Here is a 25,892-nt window from a genome sequence, read left to right on the forward strand (position 1 = left end):
TCATCACGTACCCAACTGTGTGGCTGTGCAACTTAAAGAAATTGTTCCCTGTATCTTGTTTGAACAAATATGGAGGCTGGGAAAGTGGGGTGGGGAAAAACAGAAATATGTGATAGAATGGAAAGCCAGAGAGAAAGGTATGATGCTTCAGATTTCTTACAAAAAAGTAGTGGCTCCATTACTGTGTCTAGTAAAAACAGATTATTTTGTTTACTTTTGCCATGCTATTAATTTAGGCAACTCCAACAGTGTTGTGAAAAAGACATTGTTAAAGTGTAAATTATTCTGAATTGTCTTTTGAGATTGACATCACTACCAGATATAGTTTCATGTTTGGTAGTGTAATGATTTCATACTATGAGTACCTTCTGCCATGCTACCTCATCTTCAAACATACTGACATTTTTCCTCTTCTAAGATTACTCTGAAGAGGCATGTGGCCATTACAATGTGCCATCCAGGTGCTTGCCAATTTTGAATAGGTCTGCAGGTGGTAGGAGATCGGAAAAATGAAAGGCGCACTAAGGATCCCAGCAATTTTGTTAAGTATAGTGTGACTCCAATTGTAGAAAACTAAGTTACTCTATCAGAGGATATTGCACATTATAAACTTCCATCTGGTGTTATGTATATTCCAGGAAACTTACAAAATTTAATCTTTTTCAAAGGGCCCTGTGGTACATAAAAGAATAACGGAGCATTCCAAAGGATGTATCTTGAAGTAGGGTAGATGATCAGTGTGAAATAACTTTAAATCAATCACGTATGAATTTCCTTGGGGGCCAAATGTCCTCTCACTTTGTGTATTTCAAGATAAAGTAGGTGCTGTTTTTATGGTCGCTGCCATTCAGTTAAAGGTGTACTGATTGTGCAGAGAAAGTACATATAGGTAGGTGCTGATTTTGGAGATCCTTTAATACTGGATATAAAACAAACTTTCATCAATCAGTATTTAAATCATCCACCATGAGAAACCTAAAATACTCACTTATAAAAGAAAAAAAAAATTAAAATTACATATTATTTTTGCAGGATTACATTTTAAGGTGCATTTTCCACAACACATTTCTTACATCTGACCATTTTGGTGAAAAAAAAATCCACTTCCTTACTGTCATAACTGTCTGAGACACAAACACAGTTAACGGCTTAATCATTGTCACTTTCTCCATTCCTTAGATCTGTAGAGGTGATGTTTGTTGATGATTGTAAATTTTCATGATTGAATTAGGCCGTGCATGCCTGCTGCAAAATCTGAATAACATTCAACCTTGGGCTAATAAATGACAAGTAACAATCATGTCACAAAATGTCACACAGTGACTGTCTCCAATAAGGGAGAATCTAAAAACCTGCCGTTCATGAAATATGTTATAACTGAATCCTTTACTCATCAACTGCTGGAGTTTAGCATCGATCAGAAAGTTTATGTAAGCCGTACAGTTACAGGAGCCAGTCAGAGGCAGAGAATAATTTACCTGCTGACTCTTCAGAGCATGTCTACCAGAAACAAGATAGTTTTCCTTCGCAGTCCTAATTCTATCACCAACTGTCTGGATTATTGCAGCTTTTCCCGCCATCAAGAAGCTCAACTCCATCCAAACAAAAGAAGCTTGCTCGATCGGCATCCCACCTACCAGTTTTAACATTTGCACCCTCCAGGGTAAAACAACCCACAGACATACAAATTAGCTGAACAGAACAGATGCAGAATGCTACGTGTAATGATTGATGATGCCTTTAATTGACTACAAATATGAACTGAAAATTTTGCACCAAAAATCATACTACCTCAACACTACGGACCAGCAATGCATTATAACTCGAGAACAGGCCATCACCATCAAACAACACAGGAGCAAAACGAAGAAGGTACATAAGCTACAGGAGAAACTTACCAAACTGATCCACCACAAAGACAAGGACAACAACAAACTGGATACATCGATAAGAAACCTATCCAGCAGACAACTCACAGAAACTGAGAAAGCTGTCCTATTACACAGACTGAACTATAACCACAAAGATACGAACAGAACAGACTTGATAGTCGCCCTGGAAACTACATTAAAAGACTCTCAGACTCATGGATGAAACACAACAAGCCATCTGACAAATTATAATCCCCACACTAAACCAAAGGAACGAATGGGCACCCTGAATACATCAGAGGGAAAAGCACCAGAAAAACTCAGGAATGACAAGTACGTTATAATCCTACCAGCGGACAAGAGCGAATGACCATCATTATGAACAGACCGGACTATGTTGAGACAGTACAGGCATCTCTGGCAGATACAAACACTTACCAATGGGTGGCGATAGTCCCAACACTGCAGCGAGGTAATAGGATCACCTAGACACTGAAACGACCAAAGGATGCAAGGTAGGTAACCAAGATGTACTGCATAAGACTAAAACCAGAAGGCACAAACACCCTTCGATTCTATGGATTTCCTAAAGTACACAAACCAGACATCCCCCTCAGACCCATTGTCTCCCAACTGGGCACACCTTCACACAAACAGGCCAAGGACAGAGACTGAAACACCTAATCGATGGGTCACCCCATTGCATCGACTCAATCCAAGAATCCCTCAATATCCTTATGCACATGAATATCAGCAACGACGAGATTATGGTAGCCTTTGACATCAAAGCGTTATTCATGACATCCCACTAGCCAAAGAAACACTGGCCACATCACAGGAATGTAGTCCAGCAGCTCCATCAGCAATGACCACATACTCAAACTATAGACTTGTGCCTCACCACACACTTCATCTTTAATGGTCAAGTATACAAACAGATCAGTGGCACACCCATGGGGTCACCCATCTCAGGATTCATCACAGAGGCAGTCATGCAAAGTCTAGAACACGCTGCCCTCCCCCAAATTCAACCCAAATTGTGGATCCAATATGTGGATGACACATTTGTCATCGTTAAACGCGCCGAACTGGAAGAGGCCCATCACCTTATCTACAACGTATTCCCTGGGGTAAAATTCACATTGCTGGACGTCAGAGTTGAATGAATGACCAACAGGGAGTTCCTAACCTCTGTATACAGGAAAGCATAAGCTGACAATATCCTCAACTTCCACAATAACCACCCGAACATCCACAGCCAAAGCTGTGTTAGGACACTATTTAAATGGACCAGCACTCACCGCAACATGTCAGAACTATGCAGGAAAGGGGAAGAACGCCTATACAAAATCTTCACTATGAATGGATATACCTACAACTTCATCCACAGGTGCCTGCTAAATAGACCACAACAAGAGGACACGCTACACCCTAACACACTAGCCACACTGCCCTACATCAAGAACATATCAGAACTGACAACGAGACTCCTACGACCACTAGGAATCATGGTAGCACACAATCCCACAACCACTCTACAACAAACACTCACAAGGATTAAAGACTACATTCCCACAACATGCAGAACCAACAAACAACATTCCATGCAACGACTGCCACAAGCATTACTTTGGACAGACAGGAAGGAAACTAGCCATCAGAATTCACGAATATCAGCTAGCAGCAAAACAACACAGCAAACTTTCCCTAATATCAGTACACTCGGACAATGAAGGCCATCAGTTTAATTGGGACAACATAACCATAGTAGCCCAAGCCAAACGTAGACACGCACAGGAATTCCTAGAGGCATGGTTCTTTACCCATAATGCACTCAACAGACATATAGAATTGGACCCCATACACAAACTCATACAGAACAAAACTGGAAATGACACAACTCACCATAATGGACTGGACAGTATAAATTTCAAGCAGAGTAGAACAACATCCCTTCATCGGAGGCCTCATTGATGATGTTATTGAGCGTGGTGATGAAACATCTGAACAAAAACAAACCAGCTCAGTGAACAAGTCAATAACCTCACCTATAATCTGAGCTACAAATCTTTGCTAAAACATGATAAATTTACACCCTCCACCACTATTATGTAGTATCAGCAGTTTATACCATCTGTAAGTATTAATTCGCCAAGGTTTATTTGACAACACCTTCCAAAGCTGCAACCGCTACCACTAGAAAAACAAATACTGTTTTTTTCCATGATGCTGTTATACCATACATTAATCTGAAAATCTATTTTTATTTTGATTGGGCATAACTTACAGGTGTGCAGAGAAACTTCTTGTTCCATAGTGTTAGGTAATTTTGTTTGTCGCTCTCACATGCATTAACAAATTACATGAGATAAATACTAACTGAATTCCAGAACCTTAATTTCAATAAAGCTTTGCTTTAATGTTGTAGAACAGTATTTTACTCTGAATGCTAAAATTACTCTTCATGCCGCTAATGTTTCTGGCATATTACATTTTTTACAGCTATGTACTGTATATTCTTCATTGGCTATGTAAAGAATAGCTCTTCAGACTCTTAAGCAAAAAAAAATGTAGATTTGGTACTATGAAAGGCACAATGGATCCAGTGTGCACCAAATAATTTAATTTTTTTTGTATTTTCTTTTCTAAGCATTAATAGTAATTAGAACTAAAATTTAGTCTGCTTAAACTTTATCTTTATTCATGACCAGAAGAAATGGGTGTCTCAGTTTGGGATGAGTCCCAAAAACTTAAAGATGTGGCTGCTTACAAGAGAGTTACTCAGGATCACTCCCTGCCAAACCTTGGAGTGTGCACCGCACTGGATGACCTGATACAGGAGATGTGGGGAAATAAGCAAAAAGGTTTGGAAATCAGTTTTGTGTTTTTTTTGTGTAAAATGGACTCCTGCACATATTTCACATGTACCACCCAGTTTGGTCAATGTCCTCTATATGCTGCTTGGAATGTCTTCTTCCACTCTCACCTTCTTCTCATCCTATTAGTTTAATCTTCAAAACCTTTCTTCTTTGCATCCTACTGTAGTTTCCTCTTAAATGTATCCAGGCTATTCATCTCAACTTTTCCTGTCAGTAGTTAGTTCCCAATCTAACCACTGACTGAATAAAGAAGTTTCTGCTCAGTTTTTCACTGGACTTATTCGTTTATAGCTTATCATCATGGACCATAGTGCTGGTCTCCCTACAACTGGAAAGTTCTTTTCTACCTCTGTTTATCATAAACTCAAAATAATTTTATTAGGTTACTCATTAGCCTTCACTCTGTATTTAAAAAGTAGTCTAAGTAAGCCGCACTCAAGTTAAAATGATTTATTAAATTTTGTATTATGATGTTGTTATTTTGTGTGTTGGTTTTCCAGTTAATTCATTAATTATAATATTCACTTTGTTTCAGATCTGATAAAATATACCATTTTACCATCTTGTCTTTACTCCAAAACCAAGTTAGCTTTTGGCCCATCATGTCATTTTCAACATTTTTCAAATTTCTTATTTTTTGATTTATCTCACAAAGTATCTGATTTCTTCTTAACGTTATTTCGTTTTGAAACTTATTTCAACATTTTCCTGTGCCCTTTCTACTATTATTTAATATTATATCACTATTTTTTATTACAATCATAAGTCATGAGCTTTCCAGTTACACATCAAGTAACTTTGTACAAGATACCATGTCTGTTTTGAACTTGGACTGTTATTGAATTTTCTGTTGTGTTCTATGATATTGCATATGGTTTCAAGGAGGGATTTTTTTTCACTGATACACTGGGAACAGAGGGATTTTGTAATGGTGTGTTTTGCCTCATGTTTTGGTCTTTTAACACCACATTGTATGACTTCAGGCTCTCCCCCGAATGTCATCTTGATTGGCAGGCTTTGGTTACAGTTGGATGGGCATCTTTCCAGTAGAGGTCACAGGACCAGATAGGCCCAATTCCTAATCTTGAGGTTGAGAGTGGCCCCAAAATTGGGAAAAAGGTGGATTGAGGTGCTATCAATTGGTCCTTGATATCATGTGGCAGCATAAGGAGGAGCGTAGGGGTACTGGTTGAATCCCAATGGAAGTCCAATCTTTGACCCTAGCAATATGGTTTCTGATTCCTGTCAGTGAATTGCATGTTCTTTTGGGGGGATTGGCAAGTGGTTAGTGGATTCAGGGTCTGATTGTGGGTGAAATTCAGTTCTATGAAAGCTAGTTAAATTGGAGGCTTCCAAAAATTTAGAAAAGCTGAGTACACTTTGTAATACAACAGGGAACTGGCACATCACGCTGTTTGATATTTAGTTGTAAGCTTGTATAATTCATCAAATTATACAAAAGTGGTAAAGAAACAACAAAAAAGACAGAAGTGGACCATGTGATGTTTATGCTGCATATGTGCTGTGATCCTAATTTCAAGGACCCATTTTGCTGTCATATCCATTTGCATCAACCACTGAGGTAAGCTGATTTTACATATTGACATGGTACAGAAACTTCCTAGGCCCTGAGCTATTTGGGCTATGGTGACAAATGTGGGCAAATTACATGAGATGTCAAGTGAGGCCTATCTCAATGTCGAGACTGACAAGTTACATTTTCCAATTAAATTTCATAGTGAGGAAGGTCGACAAAGGAGACAGCAGAATATAGACCAATTGGAAAGTTATGAGGTTATGCGTTTTGGGAGGACAAATGCAAGTGTAAAGTATATAGTAAATCACTGTCTGTATGGAGTTTGCAGATTCTCCGTGTGTCTGTGTGGGTTTCCGCCGAGTGCTCCATTTCCTCCCACAGTCCAAAAATATGCAGATGACATTGATTGGCCATGCTAAATTGCCCATAATGTCCAGGGATGTGCAGGCTAGTTGAATTGGTCCTGGGGAAAGACAGGATTACATGGTTGGGGCTTGTCTGGGTGGGCTGTTCTTTACAGGGTCAGTGAAAATTCAATTGGCCAAATGGCCTGCTTCCACACGTTGGGATTCTATAAATTCAATATTCTAATAAACTTGGATATACCAGGCCATTAAGAGCACTGATAAACAGAGGGATCTTGGGTACAAGTCCACAGCTCTCTAAAAGTAGCAACTCAAGTGGATAAGAAGGTAAAGAAGGCTTGCGGCATACTGGACAAACTTGCATTATTTTTGCTCAACATTGAAGGCTGAGGGACAACCTGAATCAAGTATATGAGTAAGATTATGAGGAGCATGAATAGTTGGAGTCTTTATACTGGTGAATGTAAGAACATAAGAACTAGGAGCAGGAGTAGGCTGTTCGGCCCTTCGAGCTGGCTCCGCCATTCAATAAGATCATGGCTGATCTTTACATGGACTCAGATCCACTTACCCGTGTTCTCACCGTATCCCTTAATTCCTTTATTGCTCAAAAAAAATCTAGCTTAGCTTTAAAAATGTTTACTGAAGTAGCATCAACGAATTCACTGGGCAAGGGATTCCAGAGATTAATAACCCTCTGAGTGAAGAAGTTCCTTCTCAATTCAGTCCTAAATCTGCTCCCTCTAATCTTGAGGCTATGCCCTCTTGTCCTAGCTTCACCTGCCAGTGCGGACATCCTCTCTATTTCTATCTTATCTATTCCATTCATAATTTTATATTGTTTCTATAAGATCCCCCTCAATCTTCTGAATTCCAATGAATATAATCGTAGTCTACTCAGTCTCTCCTCCAACCCCCTCAACTCCGGAATCAATCCAGTGAACCTCCTGTGCACCTCGTCCAGTGCCTGTACAGCCTTCCTCAAGTAAGGAGCCCAAAACTGCACACAGTACTCCAGGTGTGGCCTCACCAGCACCTTCTACAGCTGCAACATAACCTCTCTGCTTTTAAACTCAATCCCTTTAGCAATGATGGACAAAATTCCATTTGCCTTCCTAATTACTTGTTGTACCTGCAGAACAACCTTCTATGATTCATGGACAAGGACACCCAGGTCCCTCTGCATAGCAGCATGCTGCAACTTTTTACCATTCAAGTAGTAATCCCTTTTACTATGACTCCTACCAAAATGTATGACTTCACGTTTATTTACATTGTATTCTATCTGTCAGATCTTTACCTGCTCACTCAATGTATCTGTGTTCCTCTGCAATGTTTCACAGTCCTCTGCACACTTTGCTCTGCCACTCATCTTAGTGTCATCATCAAACTTTGACACCCTACACGTTCTCCCCAACTCCAAGTCATCTATATAAATTGTAAATAATTGCCGTCCCAACACCGATCCCTGAGGCACACCACTAGTCACTGATTGCCAGCCAGAATAGCACTCATTTATCCCCAGTCTTTGCTTCCTGTCAGTCAACCAATGTGGCAATTGTTTAAAGTGAGAGAGGAAAAGTTTAGAGGAGATTGCAAAGAAAGGTTTTTGTCCAGAGGGTGGTAGGTGCCTGGAATGAACTGCCAGTGGAGGTGGTAGAGGCAGATATGATAGCAACACTTAAGAGGCATTTAGACAGACTAATGAGCAGGCAGAGAATAGAGGGCTGTGAACCATGTGTGAATGGCGTTAGTTTAGAATGCCATCATGGCTGGCCAGGACACGGTGGGCCAAAGGACCTGTTGTAGTGCTGTCCTGCTGTATGTTCTATGAGACGAGATTCTCGCTTGTGAGTGATGAGAGGCTTGGTAACAGGAATTGTTACTCGTTGTCACCCTCATTATATCTTTATCTCACCTCATTAACATGAACTGTACTGTCCTATTTTATGACCCGCTGTTTAGAAACTAGAGGGCACCAAGAACTCCTGAGATGAAAGTCAGAGCAGTTACCTGGTGATTAAAGATTACTACTTGTTCCTTTGGATGTTCAGTAGCTGCATACACCCCATGGCCATGGATACTGGCATCCAGCATGTGTTAGCATCTAAGCACCTCTCCTCCGATCCACTTATAGTACACTCAGTACTTCAATTCCATACTTTGGTGTGCAATAGCACCTCTCATTGGATCTCTGCTGCAAGGGCGGACACCCAGCTAAAGATCTCAAGATTGGATCAGGCAGCATTCCAGGGCCGCTCCCTCATTCTGTTAGTGCTCCTTGGCTTTGTGTTTATCTGGGTGCTGAATGTATCCCTGCAATGCCTGGCCTAATAGTGTGTTGCCTTAAAGCCAAACTTTTAAGGCTCACGCTACTTCAGCCTTGCTGTGTGCCTTAATGTCAACACAAAGACAGCCAGCCTGATGTGTTGGTCACTAGTCATCAGCTAAGAGCTGGATATGTTGCTGCACATCATAGTGCTAATTCAATCTCATAACAAAAGTATGTGCCAGTAGCCTACATGACAAATACCCTGTGTGTGCATCAACTAAACGGCCATATCTCAAAATTGGAGGGGATTGCCCTCACTCCGGTCAAGGGGGATCACTGTTAATTAGCGGTTCCTACTGCACTTAAACAAGGGCAGTATATGCCATCAGTCTAGGGGCATGGACCGTGATCAGGCAACTGCTGGGCACAGTCAGGGTCAGAGAGTCACTACAGTTTGGGGAGTGGCCACGGACAGTCCGCTAAGTCCTGTGCATGTGGTCAAGAGATTAGCGAATCATCACTCGGGGAGGTTCACAGCAACACAGAGATCAGTCAGGGGTCTGGTCAGTCCTCAGTTCTTAGAGGTTTTGTGATGGGGGAGAACCTGACGACCAGGCTTGTGGTGTCCAATGTGGCGTACGTTGCCTTCCACGATCTGTTGAGCGTTGAATGCAATCTGTGAGGGAAAAATGACTGCAATCACATGACGAGTAGCTACCTATTTGTTGGCCAAAATTACAGGCTTCGCTTCCGTGTAACAGGCGTATGTTCAAGGGTAACTGCTTCTGTTGTACACTTACAGAGTGCTGGTTGAAGTCACTATCAGTCATATCATCATGCATTTGAAATGAAGGCATTGCACGACCACATTGGTGCAAATGTTGGCCACAAGCAGTGTTGACTGTGTCATTGGTCCTTGCAGATAGATATCTGTGTGAAAGTAATCCCAGGCACCCTTAAAGGGTCACCTGTGGGCTTCAAAGCACTCAGTTAATGCAAGACCACCTAGATGCACAAAAGCCCAGAACTTGATACCCTGTCAACCTGAACTGAGAGGCTCATGCAAAGTGCTCTGATATGTAATAATGCCTTTCTAGCATGATGAGACTGAAAGGAGATGAGTTCAGCACTCATGAAGCACCGACACTCTCCAACTGTCTCATTGCCACATGCTTGGTGGTATGCATTAGTTAGAGAACAGTCTAATGCCAAAATTCCAAAAATAATCATTTCGTGAACTTCCTTGTTAGAATGCTCCATGTCACACTATAGGAGGAAAATGTTAAGCCATTGTTTGTAAGTGATGTGAATGCTGACTGTTTACATTACTAAGGACCTGTTTTGCTTCTTCTGGGCCCCACACAAGGTAATTGCAAGTGTCAACTGTGGCTCCAGTCATAGCAGGGCTTATCATCATTTTTCTGCAATGCAATGATGATGCAGAGAAATGGAAAAAGAGCTGATGCACCAGCAAGCCCAGGACCAGAAGTAACCTCCAGCAGAGATCTGACAGTCTCCACCTGAAGAGATTGCAGGTGAAGGTCAGTGCAGAATGTCCAGGAGTTAGAGGCCAAAAGGTTTCATCCCCAGTGCCATTTTCTCCTGATGAGTGAGGCACAGTGTTTGTGCAGGCTGAGGATGTCGAGGGACACTGTCCCTAAACCATGCTGAGCATCCCTTAGGCCATCAACATACAGCTGCTTTGAACATTCTTGCAATTGACTTCTTTCAAGGAGCTACTGGGGACCTGTGTGGAATTTCTCACTTATAGCTGATGTATTTCTGGGTGGATAACTAATGTCATTTGTGCCAGATCTCATTTCCCCATAACAAAGTCAGTGCTGCAGCCAGGCATTGGCTGTAACAACATAACTGGCATCGACTAGGTGTGGGGTACAAAAGACTGTACTCCATATCATGATACAGCTGCATTCATCAATAAAAAGGAGTTTCAGCCCTTCAGTGTGCAAGTCATGTGTGATCATTGGTTCCACATCTTAGATGTTTGCATCGGACAGCCGTCGCTGTATCATTATTCTTGAGACCTCTGACGTTCGTGTTGCATTTGAGTCCAGCCTTATAAGGATAGCAAGTAGGTCTACCCACCGCAGCCTTGTCTGATGAGTCTTGTGCAATCACTTGACTGAAAAGGAGCCTGGAAGCACTGCAGCCCATTTTTCAGCCATGTTCATGCTGGAGCAGATGATAAGCCTGCTGTAGCTGAGGTTCTGCTGCTTGGACCAATCTAATGGGTTCTTGCAGTATATTCCAGACAAAGTGTGCCACATAACCCTCACCTTCGGTGTTATGTACAACTGGAGCAGGCACCAAGGAAATGTTCTGGATGCTGACAGACAAGGTGAATGCAGCAGTCCTCTTCTGAGTGGAATTAGGACTCTGAGCTGGAGAAACACCACCTTGTGTATTGTAGACCACAGCATTGTCTGGCACTACAAATCACATAGGAATTAATTGAAATACAGTTCCAGTCGATGAAAGCTGGTTGCAGTGATCCTACAAAAAAATGTTAATGTTCAACATGCAAACAGTTTGTTTCCTTTCTGGGAGGTTAATATAGCTTCTGTTTGTTTGATTTTTGTTTGTTTTTGGTATAGATTGAACTGAATGTTTTGAAATAACTGGTTCATTTATGTAATGGTCCCACATTCAACAGTGGCGAGTTGGCGTATTGCACATTGGGGAAACAGAATCGCTGACACAGAGAGGGTTGTCAGATGGGAGGTGGCTCAGGACAGGTGACCTGTGTGGTCTGGTGCTTAAACAGCAATAGCCATAGGAATGTATAGTTGTGTGTGCATTGAAGTGCCAGCCATGCCACCTATCTGCTGTGAGAAGTGTTAGTTTATGGCTTCTATGTCAGTGAAGGCCACACTGGACTGCCCAATGCAGGGATATCCAACAGTGGGGAGTACTTCTGGCTACTGTGAGTTGGAAAAATCTGGCTCACATTTGAAGAGGGGGGTGCCAAAGCTAAGTAATAGGTAGTTAACGAGGCAAGTGTGGGACAAACCTGCTGATCTTATGCAGAGAAATCCTCAGTGAAACTTGAAAAAATGGCATTTTGCCAAAATTTGGGACAATTCAATCCATTGTCACAACTTCAGACAATAATGCTGGTAGTAAAATTCAAAGCAGTACCACTGTCAGCAAAAATGTTAGTCTTGTTACCTGTCTTAAATCTTTACATGCTATTTTTAATTACTGTACACCAGGTTTTCATAGTTGTGTACATTTCACTTCAACCTGCAATCAATTCTGTTCTTGCAAAAACAACGCTTTTTCCATATTTTTTATTTCCTCATGATAAGTTGGAGGGTCCTTAAGTATGGCTGGAAAGTCACTCAAAATATGGTCCAACCAGGAAGAGTGTGAGCCCATCCTGTTCACACCTGGATTTTACAATTGCATTTTATAACAGGAGTTGCATCCACATTTGTATGTTTGTATGTAAGAAGCTTATGCACTATTCTATTGGAACACTGATGACTAAAAGCAACCCAAGTATATATACCATCTTATGCATATCTGTTGAAATCAGGCACAACAGGTTGCAAAATTAGGAGATCTAATGCCATTTTACAGGTTGTTGTAAAGTTAATTTCTTCCTCGATGTCACTATAAAGTTTTCTTTGATGTATTTTGTTACATAATGTGATTACTAGTTGTATTTCTGAGATGATAAATATAGGAAATCTTGAGGCAATTTTAATTATTTTGGCAAGAGAATTTCAATTTTTTTTTCTTTCTTCTCAGATGTATTCCTAAAACCTAGCACATTTATGAGTTCAAAGAAATCCCATGAGGTTGAGTTGATGTCTGAAGTCATTGTATCTTTTGCCAAGTATTGCAATATTCAACAGGTAAGAGAACTTCCAATCATTTTAATCAGGTAGTCAAGGGAAAATTTCGAAGTCTGTTTAAAGAACCACTTTTCTCAAATCAGCATGTCCCTGAAGTTGCTGATCTTGCCTTTTTAATCTATCTGACATTGAATATGCAAAGAAAACACAATGCTTAATTTCAAATAAAAAAACAAAAGAACTGTGGATGCTGTAAATCAGGAACAAAAACAAAGTTGCTGGAAAAGCTCAGCAGGTCTGGTAGCATCTGTGAAGGAAGAAACAGAGTTAATGTTTCTGGTCCGGTGATCCTTCCTCAGAACACAATGCTTAATTTCTGAATTTATTTTTGCTTTCATTGAGGTTCTTTCTGTATAAATATGAGATGGTGTGACAGTAGTTTTGGTGGAATACCAACATTTTCAGCTTCCATGAAATTAATATGTGATATATCTTAGTGATGTAGCAGTTAGTATCTGGTAATCATGCAAATTTAGAACTTGGTGCAAAGGTGGTTGTACTATGAAACACTAAATCTGTTCTCTAAACTCTCCGTATGTAACTGAGATGATTTTATCTATTGCATGAGAACCATGTTTGGCAGCCTTGCTGATTTTAATAGCTAGCCCTAATTAGCACACTGCTTCCTGATTGAAAGAGATGGGAAACAGCTGCCTAGATTTTAAAATCAGGAAGTCAAAGACCTTGCCAGTAAGGTACCAGCTCTATGTTCAGTCTGGGCAATAATAGAGATTTGATCATATGACAATTTGATCACATGACATCTGACCGCATGAAATTTCATTGTGCTATTTAAACACATGACCTGTACAAACATTATTAAAGGTTGATGGAAGGTTTACAGTGCAGAAGGAAGCCATTCAGCCTATTATGCCTGTAGGGAATCAGGAGGTGAGTTACTCACTGCAGTATTTGTAGCCTTTGAGGTGCTCTTGTAGCCATTGTTTATGGCTACAGTTGAGTTTCTGATCAATAATAACTCCCAGGATGTTGATAGTGGGGATTCAGTGATCGTAATACCAATGATTGTCAAGGGGCGGTGGTTAGATTGTGTACCTCACTGGTGATGGTCATAGCCTGGCATTTCTGTGGCACAAATGTTATTTGCCACTTGTCATCCCAAGCCTGGATATTGTTCAGATCTTGTCACATTTGGACATGGACTGCTTTAGTGCCTGAGGAGTCACAAATAGTGCTGAACATTGTGCAATCATTGGTGAACACTGCCCCCAGATCTCCCAACAAAATACATGTCAATGGCTACTACACAGAAAATGCACTTATGATACAGGGAATAACAATAATGTAATAAGAAACAGGTTATAGAGATAAGTCAGTCAGTTTTGAGATGGAAGCAAGCTATCTAACCATGTAGTACGGGGATGAGGGCTGGAGGCTCAATTGTCTGCAATTTATACAAATGACTTTCATAAAACGACTGAATGTGTAGTTTCTAAATTTGGTGATGAGAGAAAAACTGGCAGGAAAGTAAGTTGCGAAGACAGCATAAAGAGGGTAAAAAGGATATGGATGGATTAAGTGAATGGGCAGAATTTTTGCTATTCATTACTGTTACTTGTGTGCTGACAGTTGTGCAATGAGTTTTGAGAGCCTGGAGGCCACCCATAAAAAAAGTGAAGAAAGGAGGCTGAAGGGCCTGTTCTGTGCTGTACTGTTCTATGTTCTATGTTCTAAAGGAGACTGACAGTGGGCAAGTCAGTAAACTAACAATGGGGAAGAAGTGTTCCTCAGGAACCTGTCATTTTAGAGGAACCCTGCTTAAGTTCCCTGAGTGACATGAAGACACATCAGGACCACGCATCAAAAGCTTGACATTTAATTTAAAATTCTGAGCAATGTTTATCAAAATTCTAAAATATAATCCAGAATCGGATGCTTGCCAACCTGATCCTGTAGAATTAGGAATAGCTTTTTAGAATTAGAATTAGCTTCATTGTCACATACATTCATATAAGCTCAGTGAAAAGTTTACAAGTTGCCACTTATGGTGTCATCTTGGATACAAAGGTACATAGGTACAAATTCCAATGCAAAAAAAATTTAGAAAAATAAAGAAATAAGTGTCCAGCCTTACAAATTAGAAAAATAAAGAGATAAAAGGTTCAAAGTAACAGTCCTTCCGACCCTGTCCATGCTGGTACCTAGACTCTCGTCTGCGACAGATCTTGAGGCCAGGAGACTGCTCTGAAATCTTCTCAAGGCCAGAGGTCCGTGCTGGGCTGAAGGACCGCCATGCTGAGCTGCCAAGAGACCACTGTGGTGGGCTGGGAGACTGCTGCACTGGGCCATCGAAAAACCGCCATGCTGGGCCAGGAGACAGCATGCCAGGTCGAGAGATCACCACACTGGGTCCGCACTGAGGCCAAGAGTCTGAGTTCGTACTGAGGCTGGGTGTTTGCCAAGGACAAAGAAGGAAAAAAATACAAAAGATTAAAAATAAAGTGGAGAAAAAAATGAAAAGAAATGATTGGAGTGGATGAGCTGTAGTTGAGGAGTCCTATTCTGCTGTCATATTTGAGGATCTGATAGGCGAGTTTAGCAAGCACAGCAGCATACAACAATAACATTATTTCAGTGCAAGTTGGCTGCACAAGTCCCAATATCACACGAACACTCCCCACTAGTTGAAATGGGGTTGTCAACATTCCCAACTGTTACAAATGGCATTGGCTCTCCAAAGGTGATGTTGTAGAGGAGGAGTGTACTGGGGCAGGAACTTGAGAATATAAAAATATGAGTAGAAGAAGACCATATGTCTCGTTGAATCTGTTCCAACATTCAATTTGCTGATAGCTGTTCCTACACTTCAGCTCCAGTTTTCTAATTACCCATAACTTTTGATTTCCCGAGAGTTCAAAATTCTGTCAATCTCAGTCTTAAATATATTCAGCAACGGCACAACTATAATGTTCCATCAATAGCTGTAAATCAGAAAATGGAAGGAAGAGAGGAAGTTGCTGAAAATTACAAATACCAGTGAAGTGATAATGTGCAAGCTGATGGAGTTATGGGCTGTCAAGTCCCTTGGTCCTGATGAACGTCATCTGATCATCTAAAAAGGATTGACTAATAAGGTAGCAGACACCTTGGTGTTATTTTTGTCAAATAGCGAATATAATCCCTATATTCAAGAAGGGAGCGAAGGAGAAAACAGGAAATGAGAAACCAGTTAGTTCATTGTGAGCAAGGTATTAGAATTAATCATTAAGGACCTTATAACTGGATACTTGGAAGCATTTTAAGGTAAATGGGAAGAGTCAGCATGGTTTTGTGATTGGGAAATCATATTTACTTATTTTGTTGGCATCCTTTGAAGGACTACAGTGCACTGCAGATAAGGGGAGCCCATGACAGGTGTGGTTGGATTTCCAGAAGGCACTTGATAAGTTGCCACATGAAGGTTATCGCACAAATTGGAAATATATAGTGTAGGGGGTAAAATATTAGCAGGGGTAACATATTAGTATGAATAGAAGTTTGGCTGGTTGGCATAAAACAGAGAGACTGGAGCAAACCAAGTTCATGATGCTGGATACACACATGGAAGCTGGTTCTGGGTGGCCCAGGGAATCCAATGGACCCCAATAGGGAGAAAGAGGTTGGAAGGCGCCTCAGCCATTAGCACACAGATGAAAGTGGTCAATAAGCAATCAGTTAGTGCAGGAAATTGTCGCCTTCTTGGAATTATATGCTCATTAGAAGAGGGCACAAGAGCCCCAAGCACAAATCGGGTTGTGGGGTGGTGCGGTGGAATAGGGAGTCACCTGAGCATATGGTAGGCAATCAGACCTCTGCCTGCCGTTGAAAAGATATCTCAGAAGAAACAATGTGATGAAACTGTAACATCCGTTTGTTATTTTGTGCTGACATTGCTTCACACATGTACAGTGCTGTCTCCATTCTCACCTCTGCTTGTCTCTAATTGGCTACCAAACCCATATAACAGGCCAGTTAAGGGATGTCCTCATGAAGATCAGAGTCAGTAAAATTTTGCACCATTGATGTATTTAAGACTTGGCAATAGACCCTATCCTAATTTTCTGCCTCTGGAAGGAGAACCTCTCAAGGCAGCTTAATTTAATGATGGGTTTATTGATCCATAATTAACATTTAAATTTGTGTTTGGTCTAACCCAAAACAACACGAGTAAATACAGAAATATCCCCCAAAATTTATGAATAGGAGCCAGACCCTGAGCAGTCATGAGCTGATGGCTGGTGCAAAAGGTGTATGTTCAAACAATCTCAGATTAAAGCTGATTAAGTAAGATGATGTGAGGTACTTAACTGCAATAAAAATATCCTACAGTCTATTTACAACAATTCTGGTTTTGATGTGCTGTACTAAGGTCTAATTTTTTGAGAAGACTTGTAGCTCTGGTCGTGGCTAAGGTTTTAGACTTGCAGATGCTTTGTCACCTTGCACGGTAACATCATCAGTGTACCTCTACAGTGAAGTGTTAGTGTTCTGTCCCATTTGTTATTTATATGCCTCCATTTGCTAGGGTGGTTGGCATTAATTCCAGTTCTTTTTTTCAGTGGTTTGTATGTCGGGTCCAGTTCAATGTGTTTGTTGATGGCATTCCCCAATATCAGGACTGATTGCGGTAATGCAAAGGTTAGGACCAACAGCGCTCCGCACTATACAACTGAAACTCTGGGTCTGCTATTGTAGATGACACCTTTTTGATTGTCAACCGAACAAGATTAGAAGAAACCCACCGACACAAACATAGTCACTGGAATAAAATTCACAAAAGAAGAGGACAACAATAACTGACTTCCCTTCCTAGACGTAATGGCAGGGTACTCTAGACTAGCATATACAGAAAGACCACACATACGGACCAGATACTTAATTACACCAGCAACTACCCCAATATCCATAAACAGAGCTGCATCAGGACATTATTCAAATAGAACACAACACGCTGCAGCAATCTGGAATTGCACAAAGCAGAACAGGAGTACTTATATGAATTTTTTAAAAGGAGTGGATACCCAAAAAAACACAATCCACCATTTCCTCCACGATAAACCACAACAAGAAGACACAACATGGCCAGACACACTAGTCACCCTACCGTACATCGGGGACATACCAGACATGACCACAAGACTACTCAGACCCCTAGGTATCAGGGTAGCCCACAAACCAACAACCACCCCGCGACAGGTACTGATGAACGTAAAGGATCCCATACCCACAACCAATAAAACTAATGTAATGTACAAAATACCATGTAAGGACTGTGAAAAACATTACATAGGCCAAACTGAAAGAAGACACAATAAGGTTACACGAACACCAACTAGCCACTAAGAGACACAACCAATTCTCATGGACAAAGGACACAAATATGACTGGGACAACACATTCAATATAGAACGAGCAAAACAGAGACACGCTAGGGAATTCCTGGAAGCCTGGCATTTCAACCAGAAGTCTATCAACATACACTTTTTGAACTGGACTCAATATACAAACCACTGAAAAACAGAACCGGAAGTGATGCCAATCACCCCAGCAAACCGAGGCATATAATTACTAGCGGCACAGAACAGCAACACTGTGCCCGAGGCACACTGATGATGTTACCTGGCAGGGTAATGAAATGTCTGCAACTGAACACACCGGCTTGGCAAGCAAGTCTACAGCCTCTTGTAGTAAGGTTTATTAGTGAGATCAGAGGTTATTTCTAAGAAGTATGATTTGAAAAGTAACGGATCAGTATAAAGAGACAAGGGATGTTCTTAGCAGCCTGTGGTATATGAATGACCTAAAACAACTTAAACCTTAATTTGCTGGTTGCACTTATTTTGTATAATAACATATGCATGTCAATGAGATCTAATATATGCAGTTATACAAGATTTATAAAAATGCTTTTACCTTTCTGATTACCGATATATTTCTCTCGATGAATAAAACAAAGAACTGGAATATGCTGGAAATCTGAAAACAGTACAGAAATTGCTGGAGAAACTCAGCAGATCTGGCAGCTTCTGTGGACAGAGAACAGTTAACATTTAACATCTAGTGAACCTTCAGCATATATTTATGGGTCTCATTGGGCTCTTTATATAAAGGTATTTGAAAATAAATTTTCTGCCCATTGACTCTGAATAATGCAGAGGAAAAATTTTATCCCTTATTTAATTAATTGGAGTGAACTTGATTTATAAATTCAATTTACTGTCTCCCAGTCTGTTAATGAAAGTTGATGAATTGGTTGATTAAAATTTCAGGTATTTTAAACAATATATTAGCTAATCCAGGGTTGTTAGCTATTGTTGAAAGATAAAGTGCAAAGCGAAGAAATTGGGTGATGCAGTAGATTAGCACACACTATTCTCTGTGGGGTTGAATTGTCCTTTGTGCCAGCTTTGAAGGCTCTTACATAAAATGAAAAAAGAGCTGTACAGCCTAATTTTGGCATGAATTGTGAATTATAATTATAAGTGCCGAAGGGTAGCTCATGGATATGTCAGTGGTGCTACAAGAGTGTCTTTTCTGATTGAATTAATGCAATAGGAGCAACTTCACCCATAACCAGATAATGTTGAATTTCATTCTAGTAATGGGTGGAAGGAGTTTATAAAAAATTGTCCATAGCACCGACCCTTGCATTAAGCAATATATAATTCCACGAAAAAGCTGCTATCACCGAAAAAACTGTACATCTAAATTGACTTTGAAACCAGTATTAATGGTCACCAAGCTCAAGCTGATGTATATATGCAATGATTAAATATATTCCAAAAAGTTTTGAAAAACATTTCAACAAGAATTGAAGACATTTGTCTTGGCTTGAGATGTTTCCAATATGAATAATATTCAGATCTCTAAAATTTCCAGATATGACCTCATCAGTGATATCATAACCATTTGCTAATATGCAATATATTAATTTAAGAAAATAATGGCTCTAATTTCACTTGGCAGCATTAGTTATAAATTTGGCTGCAGCACTATTTGTGACATCACTTTATACTTCCAGAAAAACAGGTTGATGGTTGGGAAACTTTCAGAATTTAAGACTATTCGCACATGCAAATGTGTATATGTTTTCTTTAAAACATAGATAAATTGTTGATGACATTTATCGATGCAGGGGATAGTCAATTTCTGTTCAGCTTTTGAACAGATATAGTAAGTAGATAGATGCAAGATGTACCTCCCACACAATGGAAATTAGAATGAGTTGCCAGAGACTACTCTTGCAGTCAGCTCAAAATTGGCATTGATCAAGGAGAAATGATTCCTTTCTATCTGGAAATTATACTCTGCATGTGTAGGGCAACAAGAAGGGAGCAAGGAATATACTGCCAGGGTACTATTTCTAAAAGGCCAGTGGTGAACGTATTGTTTTGATTCAATATAATGGGAGTTTGTCACTGGAGATAGACTTTTCCTTTTAATCAGTTGGTTCGTTTCAGGAGATTACTCTTGAGATAAATTAGTGCGAGACATACTTTGAAATACAAACACTATTTCAGATCATCTGTTTATCATTATCATATAATGCCTTTCATAAAATAATATTTTAAGAAAAAAAACTTTGGTTTCAATGTTAAAGCTTACAAATAAAAGGCATTGATGAACTAAAGCTTTGGGGGTGTGGTTTACAGGGCATAAGCGGAGATTGATTTTAAACCTAAACGTATTTTCTATGTGATCTTTTCAGAATCTTCATTTTATGTAATCTTTCATGATTTTTATCTTTAGGCAGTATTTAATTTGGATTGTAAAAATGGAAATGTGGCATGCAGGAGTACTTTGGCACGAAGAATAGAGGAGTTGACTATTCTTAAATGGAGCAAGACTGCAGAAGGTGGCAGAACAATGAGATTTGGGAGTCCTTGAGCATGAACCACAAAACCTAGCATCCAAGTTCACCAGGTAATAAGAAAGGCAAATGAAATATTGGTGTTTATTTCAAAGGGAAAGTAAGAAACTGTACAAGACACTAGTCAGACTACAGTTAGAACGCTGTATACAGTTTTGGGCTCCTATCTAAGGAAAAATTGGAGACAGTTCAAAGAAAGTTCACTAGTGATCCTGGATATGGAGATACTGCCTTATGAGAAAAGGTTGTGTAAGTTGGACCTGTACTCATTGGAGTTTGGAAGAATGAGAATCAACCTTAATGAAACTTACAAGATACTTAAGGAACTTGATAGAGTAGATACAAAGAGATTTTTTCTCCTTGTGGGAGTCTTAAGAACAGGGTGCATAATCTCAGAATAAGGGGTCACACATTTAAGACAAAGATAAGGAGGAATTTAATAATCAAAGTTGAGATAGACAGATTTTTAGTCAGTTAGGAAAACAAACGTTATAGATAAAGGCAGGAAGATAGAGTTGATGATTATCAGATCAACTATGATCTCATTGAATGGCAGCACAGACTCAATGGGCTGAATGACCTACTTCTGTTTTGGAAGACTTAGTTCAGTGGGACCTTAATGGTGAGGCGAAATGTAGAACTTAAGTAAGTGGTGGGTTAAGTCTCACATCGTTTTGTAATACGTTTGCATCCTATGAAAAGCCAGTACCTTGAAATATTTTTAAAATTAAGATAGAGTCAGAAATGGACAGGAAACTTGTGGCGAAGGTCATTTTAAATGTGGCATGCACCACTGCGCTATTTTCGAGGAGAGAGGAGAAGTATCCTCAGTGTCCTGTGCAATATCCATCATTCAGTGTCACAAAAACATATATCTGAACATTACCACATTCTGTTTCTGGAGTTTTGCAGTGTCGAGGTTAGCTGCATAATTTCCTGCATCACAACACAGACGACACTTCTGAAGTAGTTAATGGCTATAAAGGATTCTGAAGTCATGACAACATAATTTTTTTTCATGCCAGATGATACAGTGGTGATAACTGCTTCAGTGGAAGTGAGAGGTGTGGTGCTTTTCAGTAGTACCCAGTCAATTACTGGGCCCTCTTTACTCGGCCTTAAGAATTAATGCTGCGTTTTGAATTTCTGCATGTATCCTATTCCGTGCCTTGTTGTTCACTTAAGAAAATTTGTATGAATCAAAGGAATTTGGGATGTGCAACAATTCTGCCCTTGTCAATCGTGCGCATATCCCACGAAAGAATGAAAGAACAAACCTACGTATTGTATTAAATGTATACTGTTGTTCAAATCTTGCAACTTCATAGACCCTGTTTTTACCTGATGTTTCATTTCAAGTAAGTCCTTGTGTGGCATCAGTCTCTTTATGTATTGGGATACACCATCTGTTTCACTCTGCGACTGCTGTTGGATGTCAGATTTGTTTATAAAGATAACAGTTATAACTATCCAGACAATGTTGCAGTTACAAGAAAATTTCCCCTTTCGGTATATTTACATTAATCCTCAAAACTATACAGTCCCACAATTTTTTAGTGAATTAGAATAAAGTTATACTACTTCCTGTTTTTAATTTAATCCAGTCTTTGAGTGTGACACATTGACTAAAAATGTGAAAAAGGACATGAGGGTGAAGGCTTGCAGATTGAGCCAAGAACTGTGAGAAGCCAGAAAAAGGAGAGAAAGTGCTGGGCATTTTAAGCTAAAGCCAGAAATAAAAATGTTATGGACAGAAAATTTGCAGCTGAGAGATTCCATGAGGGTGGATTATTCTTTGATGGAATTCATTATCAGTATTTAAATTCCACTTGTGTCAGACCATATAGTCAGGAAATATCAATGTCTGTTAATAAGTCAGTGAGCTACTAACATTCTATGCAAAGACCTTGTACATGTTTCCAGATATTAATTTTACAATTTAAGTACAATTAAGTCAGATTTATACTTTGCTGACTTACAACATGGCGTCAAAGGTATCTTGATAGACTGGCCTTGAACAAAATTAGTCCCACACAATGACTCATTATGTTCTTTGAGATATTCTTGAACAAATATACAAAAAGTAGTTTGATTCACAAACCTTATAACCAAAAACAATTTTTCAAATTAATCTTCCAAATAAATCTGGTAATATTTATCTGTTATTTTCCTTAAAGATAATGGTTCCAATGCCAAACAAATGAAAATTGTGGAAGAATGGAAACCATGATATAAACTTGCTTGGTTTAATTATAATGGTACAAGATTCCAGATCCAGACTGTTTTATGTCAATGAATTTTGTTGATAATGACCTTTATTTCAATTGTACTTAATTTTAAGTTGATGTAAAGTTGATTTTTGTAATCTAAGGTGTTCCAAGTCCTTTCTCTGTCACCCCAGACACTCTATTTCTGAGTGTTACGTAAGTTTAAATCCAAATATACGACTTACATTTAACCTTTCTAAAAGTTTTCTTTGTTGTTTCCAAATTGAATTTCAGATTCCCAAATGTTGTGGTTTAATCAGGTTAGAGCTATTTCTGAAGTAAAGGTTTCCCTGTACCATGCTGCACCAGAACAAAAACAAATTGGGAGAGTATTTATGTAAAGTCTTTTAGGTAGTCAGATGTCCCAAAGCACTATTAGACATGCAGTATATAAATTTGGCACATTTGTATTATTTCCAACATTTCAGCCATTTTGGAAATATTGTCCATGTGGTGGTCGGTTACCTCAGCTGGTTAGAGCGTGGTACTAGTAGTGTCAGGGTCATGGGTTCAATCCCTGTACTGACCAAGTCCGTAGGATTCTAGCCACATCTTTAATGCTTTGTGTTCTGACTGGAAGTTTGCGTGGCCGTCTCTACTTCGAGGCGGCACAGTGGCTCAGTGGTTAGCACTGCTGCACCACAGTGCCAGGGACCCGGGTTTGATTCCAGCCTTGGGTGACTGTCTGTGTGGAGTTTGCACATTCTCCTTGTGTCTGTGTGGGTTTCATCCGGGTGCTCCGGTTTCCTCCCACGGTCCAGTGATGTGCAGGCTAGGAGGATTGGTCATGCTAAATTGCCCATAGTGTTCAGGGATGTGTAGATTAGGTGTGGTATGGTGGGATGGATCTGGATGGGATGCTCCGAGGGCCGGTGTGGACTTGTTGGGCTGAAGGGCCTGTTTCCACACTGTAGGGATTCTATGATTTTGTGGATTCTATGATTGTGTATCAGGTTTGCTGACAGACATTGGCACAAACAGCCCTTGATCCAGTCATCACAGTACTTGCATGGTGGTGAAGGCAGGAAGTATACAAATAGTAGGCCACTTAGGACTGAGATGAAGAAACATCATCACTCAGAGGGTCTCCATTAATGCAGTTTGCTGCTACAGGAACCTGTGAAAGCTGGTTCAATGAGTATTTTCGAGAAAGGTATTGATAATGCTTTAGATATTAAAGACATTGCAAGAGTTTAAAGAGAAAGCAAAATTATGAAATTGAGATAGAGGATGACCATGATCAAGTATATAGAGAGTTGTTGAAGTTGCACTCATCCAGGCAAATGAAGAGTATTCCATCACACCCCGATCAATGTTACCTGTAATTATTTTTCTGCTACAAGGACTTATGAGGGCACAGCTTGTGTAAGCAGAAGCTTATGCGTTAACCTGCTTATTGGCTTGTGTGAAATCTTCTAGTATTTGTGGCGCACTTTTGAGGGAACATTGCTCCTGACTTGTGCCTTTTAGATGGTGGAAACTTTTTGGGAAGTCAGGAGATGAGTTATTTGCTGTAGGATTATAAGATTGGACAAAGATCAATCTGACTCACCCCTCTCTATAGCAGTAGTGTGGAATCACTGTGAAGGTTTCTTAAAGAAAGATGTCACTAGTATAAGATTTCCTTTTTGAAGGAATTCAATGTCTGATTATTTTTGCACGGCCTGAAAATTTTGCCAAGACTGGCAAGCTGTGTATTCAATTTATTTTAGCTTTTTGTAACTTTAAATCTTGAAACTAGTTATGCTCTGAATCTTTTTAGTATGTGGCTAATGACTGGGGTTACTATGAAAGATTTTCAACCAGTTATATTAATTTAGTCATTTTAAAACCAGTCTGCTTTCATTCAGATCAATCAGTGTGCTATTGATATGTTGGTTTAAGCTTTTGTTTTTTAAAAATTCTTTATTGGGATGTAATATTGCTGGCAATGCCAACATTTGTTGCCCATCTTTAATCTCCCTTCTGAGGGGAGATGCCATCTTGAGCCACTGCAACCAATCTGGTTTGGATACACCCATGGAGCTGTCAGTAAGTAATTCTAGGGATCTTGATTCAGTGAAAGTGAAGGAGATGCTGCGTAATTCCAGGTCGGGATGGTTTGTGGTTTGAAGGGGAACTTGCAAGTGTTCCCAGCATTTGCTGCCCTTGTGCCTCTTGGTGTCAATGTTATGGATTTGGTAGGCACCCACTGCTGTACTTCTTATAAATTTGTCTTTGATAGCGTTGTGCTTCTTGAGCATTTTTTGGAGCTGCACTCATTCATGCAGTTATGTGCTATTCCATCAGACTACCGCCTTTTTCCTTGGAGATCTGTATTCCTTGAATTCCAGCTTGTTGTGCATCCCCAATTAACTTTGTCCCATCAACTGTCTAGAATCCAATGCTTAAACCTGTCTGCCTCTCCTACTTTAAGATCCTTCTTAAAAGTTGACTCTTTGACCAAGCTTTTGTTGTTTTTCCTTTATTCATTCACGGGATCAGGGCTTTGCTGGCCAGGCAGCATTTATTGGTCCATCCCTACATGCCAAGAGAGCAGTTAAGAGTCAACCACATTGCTGTGGTTCTGCAGTCATGTGTAGGCCAGACCAGGTAAGGATGGCAGTTTCCTTCCCTAAAGGGCATTAGTGAACCAGATGCGTTTTCCAACAATCGACAATGGATTCATAGTCATCATTAGATTCTTAATTCCAGATATTTATTGAAATCAAATTCCACTGTCTGGCGTGGCAGGATTTGAACCTGGATTCCCAGACATTATCTGTGTCTCTGGATTAACAGTTCAAAGATAATAGCACTAGGCCATCGCCTCCCTCTTTTGTTCACTGGTGCTCATATCTTATGTGGCTCAATGTCAGTGTTTTCCATATAATACTTCTGTGAAGTGTCATGCAGGTAATTTTACATGTTAAAGATGCTATAAAAATGCAAGATGTATTGTTTTCCTTAG

The 25,892-nt window shown here is 39.9% G+C and overlaps 1 protein-coding gene across 6 annotated transcripts in view; it reads left to right on the forward strand.

The window, feature by feature from the left end:
* mettl25 (methyltransferase like 25) overlaps positions 1–25,892 on the forward strand; it is a 91,639-nt gene that overhangs the window by 1,917 nt on the left and 63,830 nt on the right. For 2 of the 6 annotated variants that reach the window (XM_048549060.1, XM_048549062.1), the window contains exons 2-3: positions 4,583–4,735; positions 12,699–12,805. In XM_048549060.1, the coding sequence (XP_048405017.1) occupies positions 4,583–4,735; positions 12,699–12,805 (260 nt within the window). Of the gene's footprint in view, positions 1–1,567; positions 2,387–4,582; positions 4,736–12,698; positions 12,806–25,892 lie in introns of all 6 variants that reach the window. The other 4 variants (XM_048549064.1, XM_048549065.1, XM_048549061.1 and 1 more) reach the window with 4 other exon arrangements.

The sequence above is a fragment of the Stegostoma tigrinum genome, chromosome 18, assembly GCF_030684315.1.
Source record: "Stegostoma tigrinum isolate sSteTig4 chromosome 18, sSteTig4.hap1, whole genome shotgun sequence".
Classification (NCBI taxonomy): domain Eukaryota; kingdom Metazoa; phylum Chordata; class Chondrichthyes; order Orectolobiformes; family Stegostomatidae; genus Stegostoma; species Stegostoma tigrinum.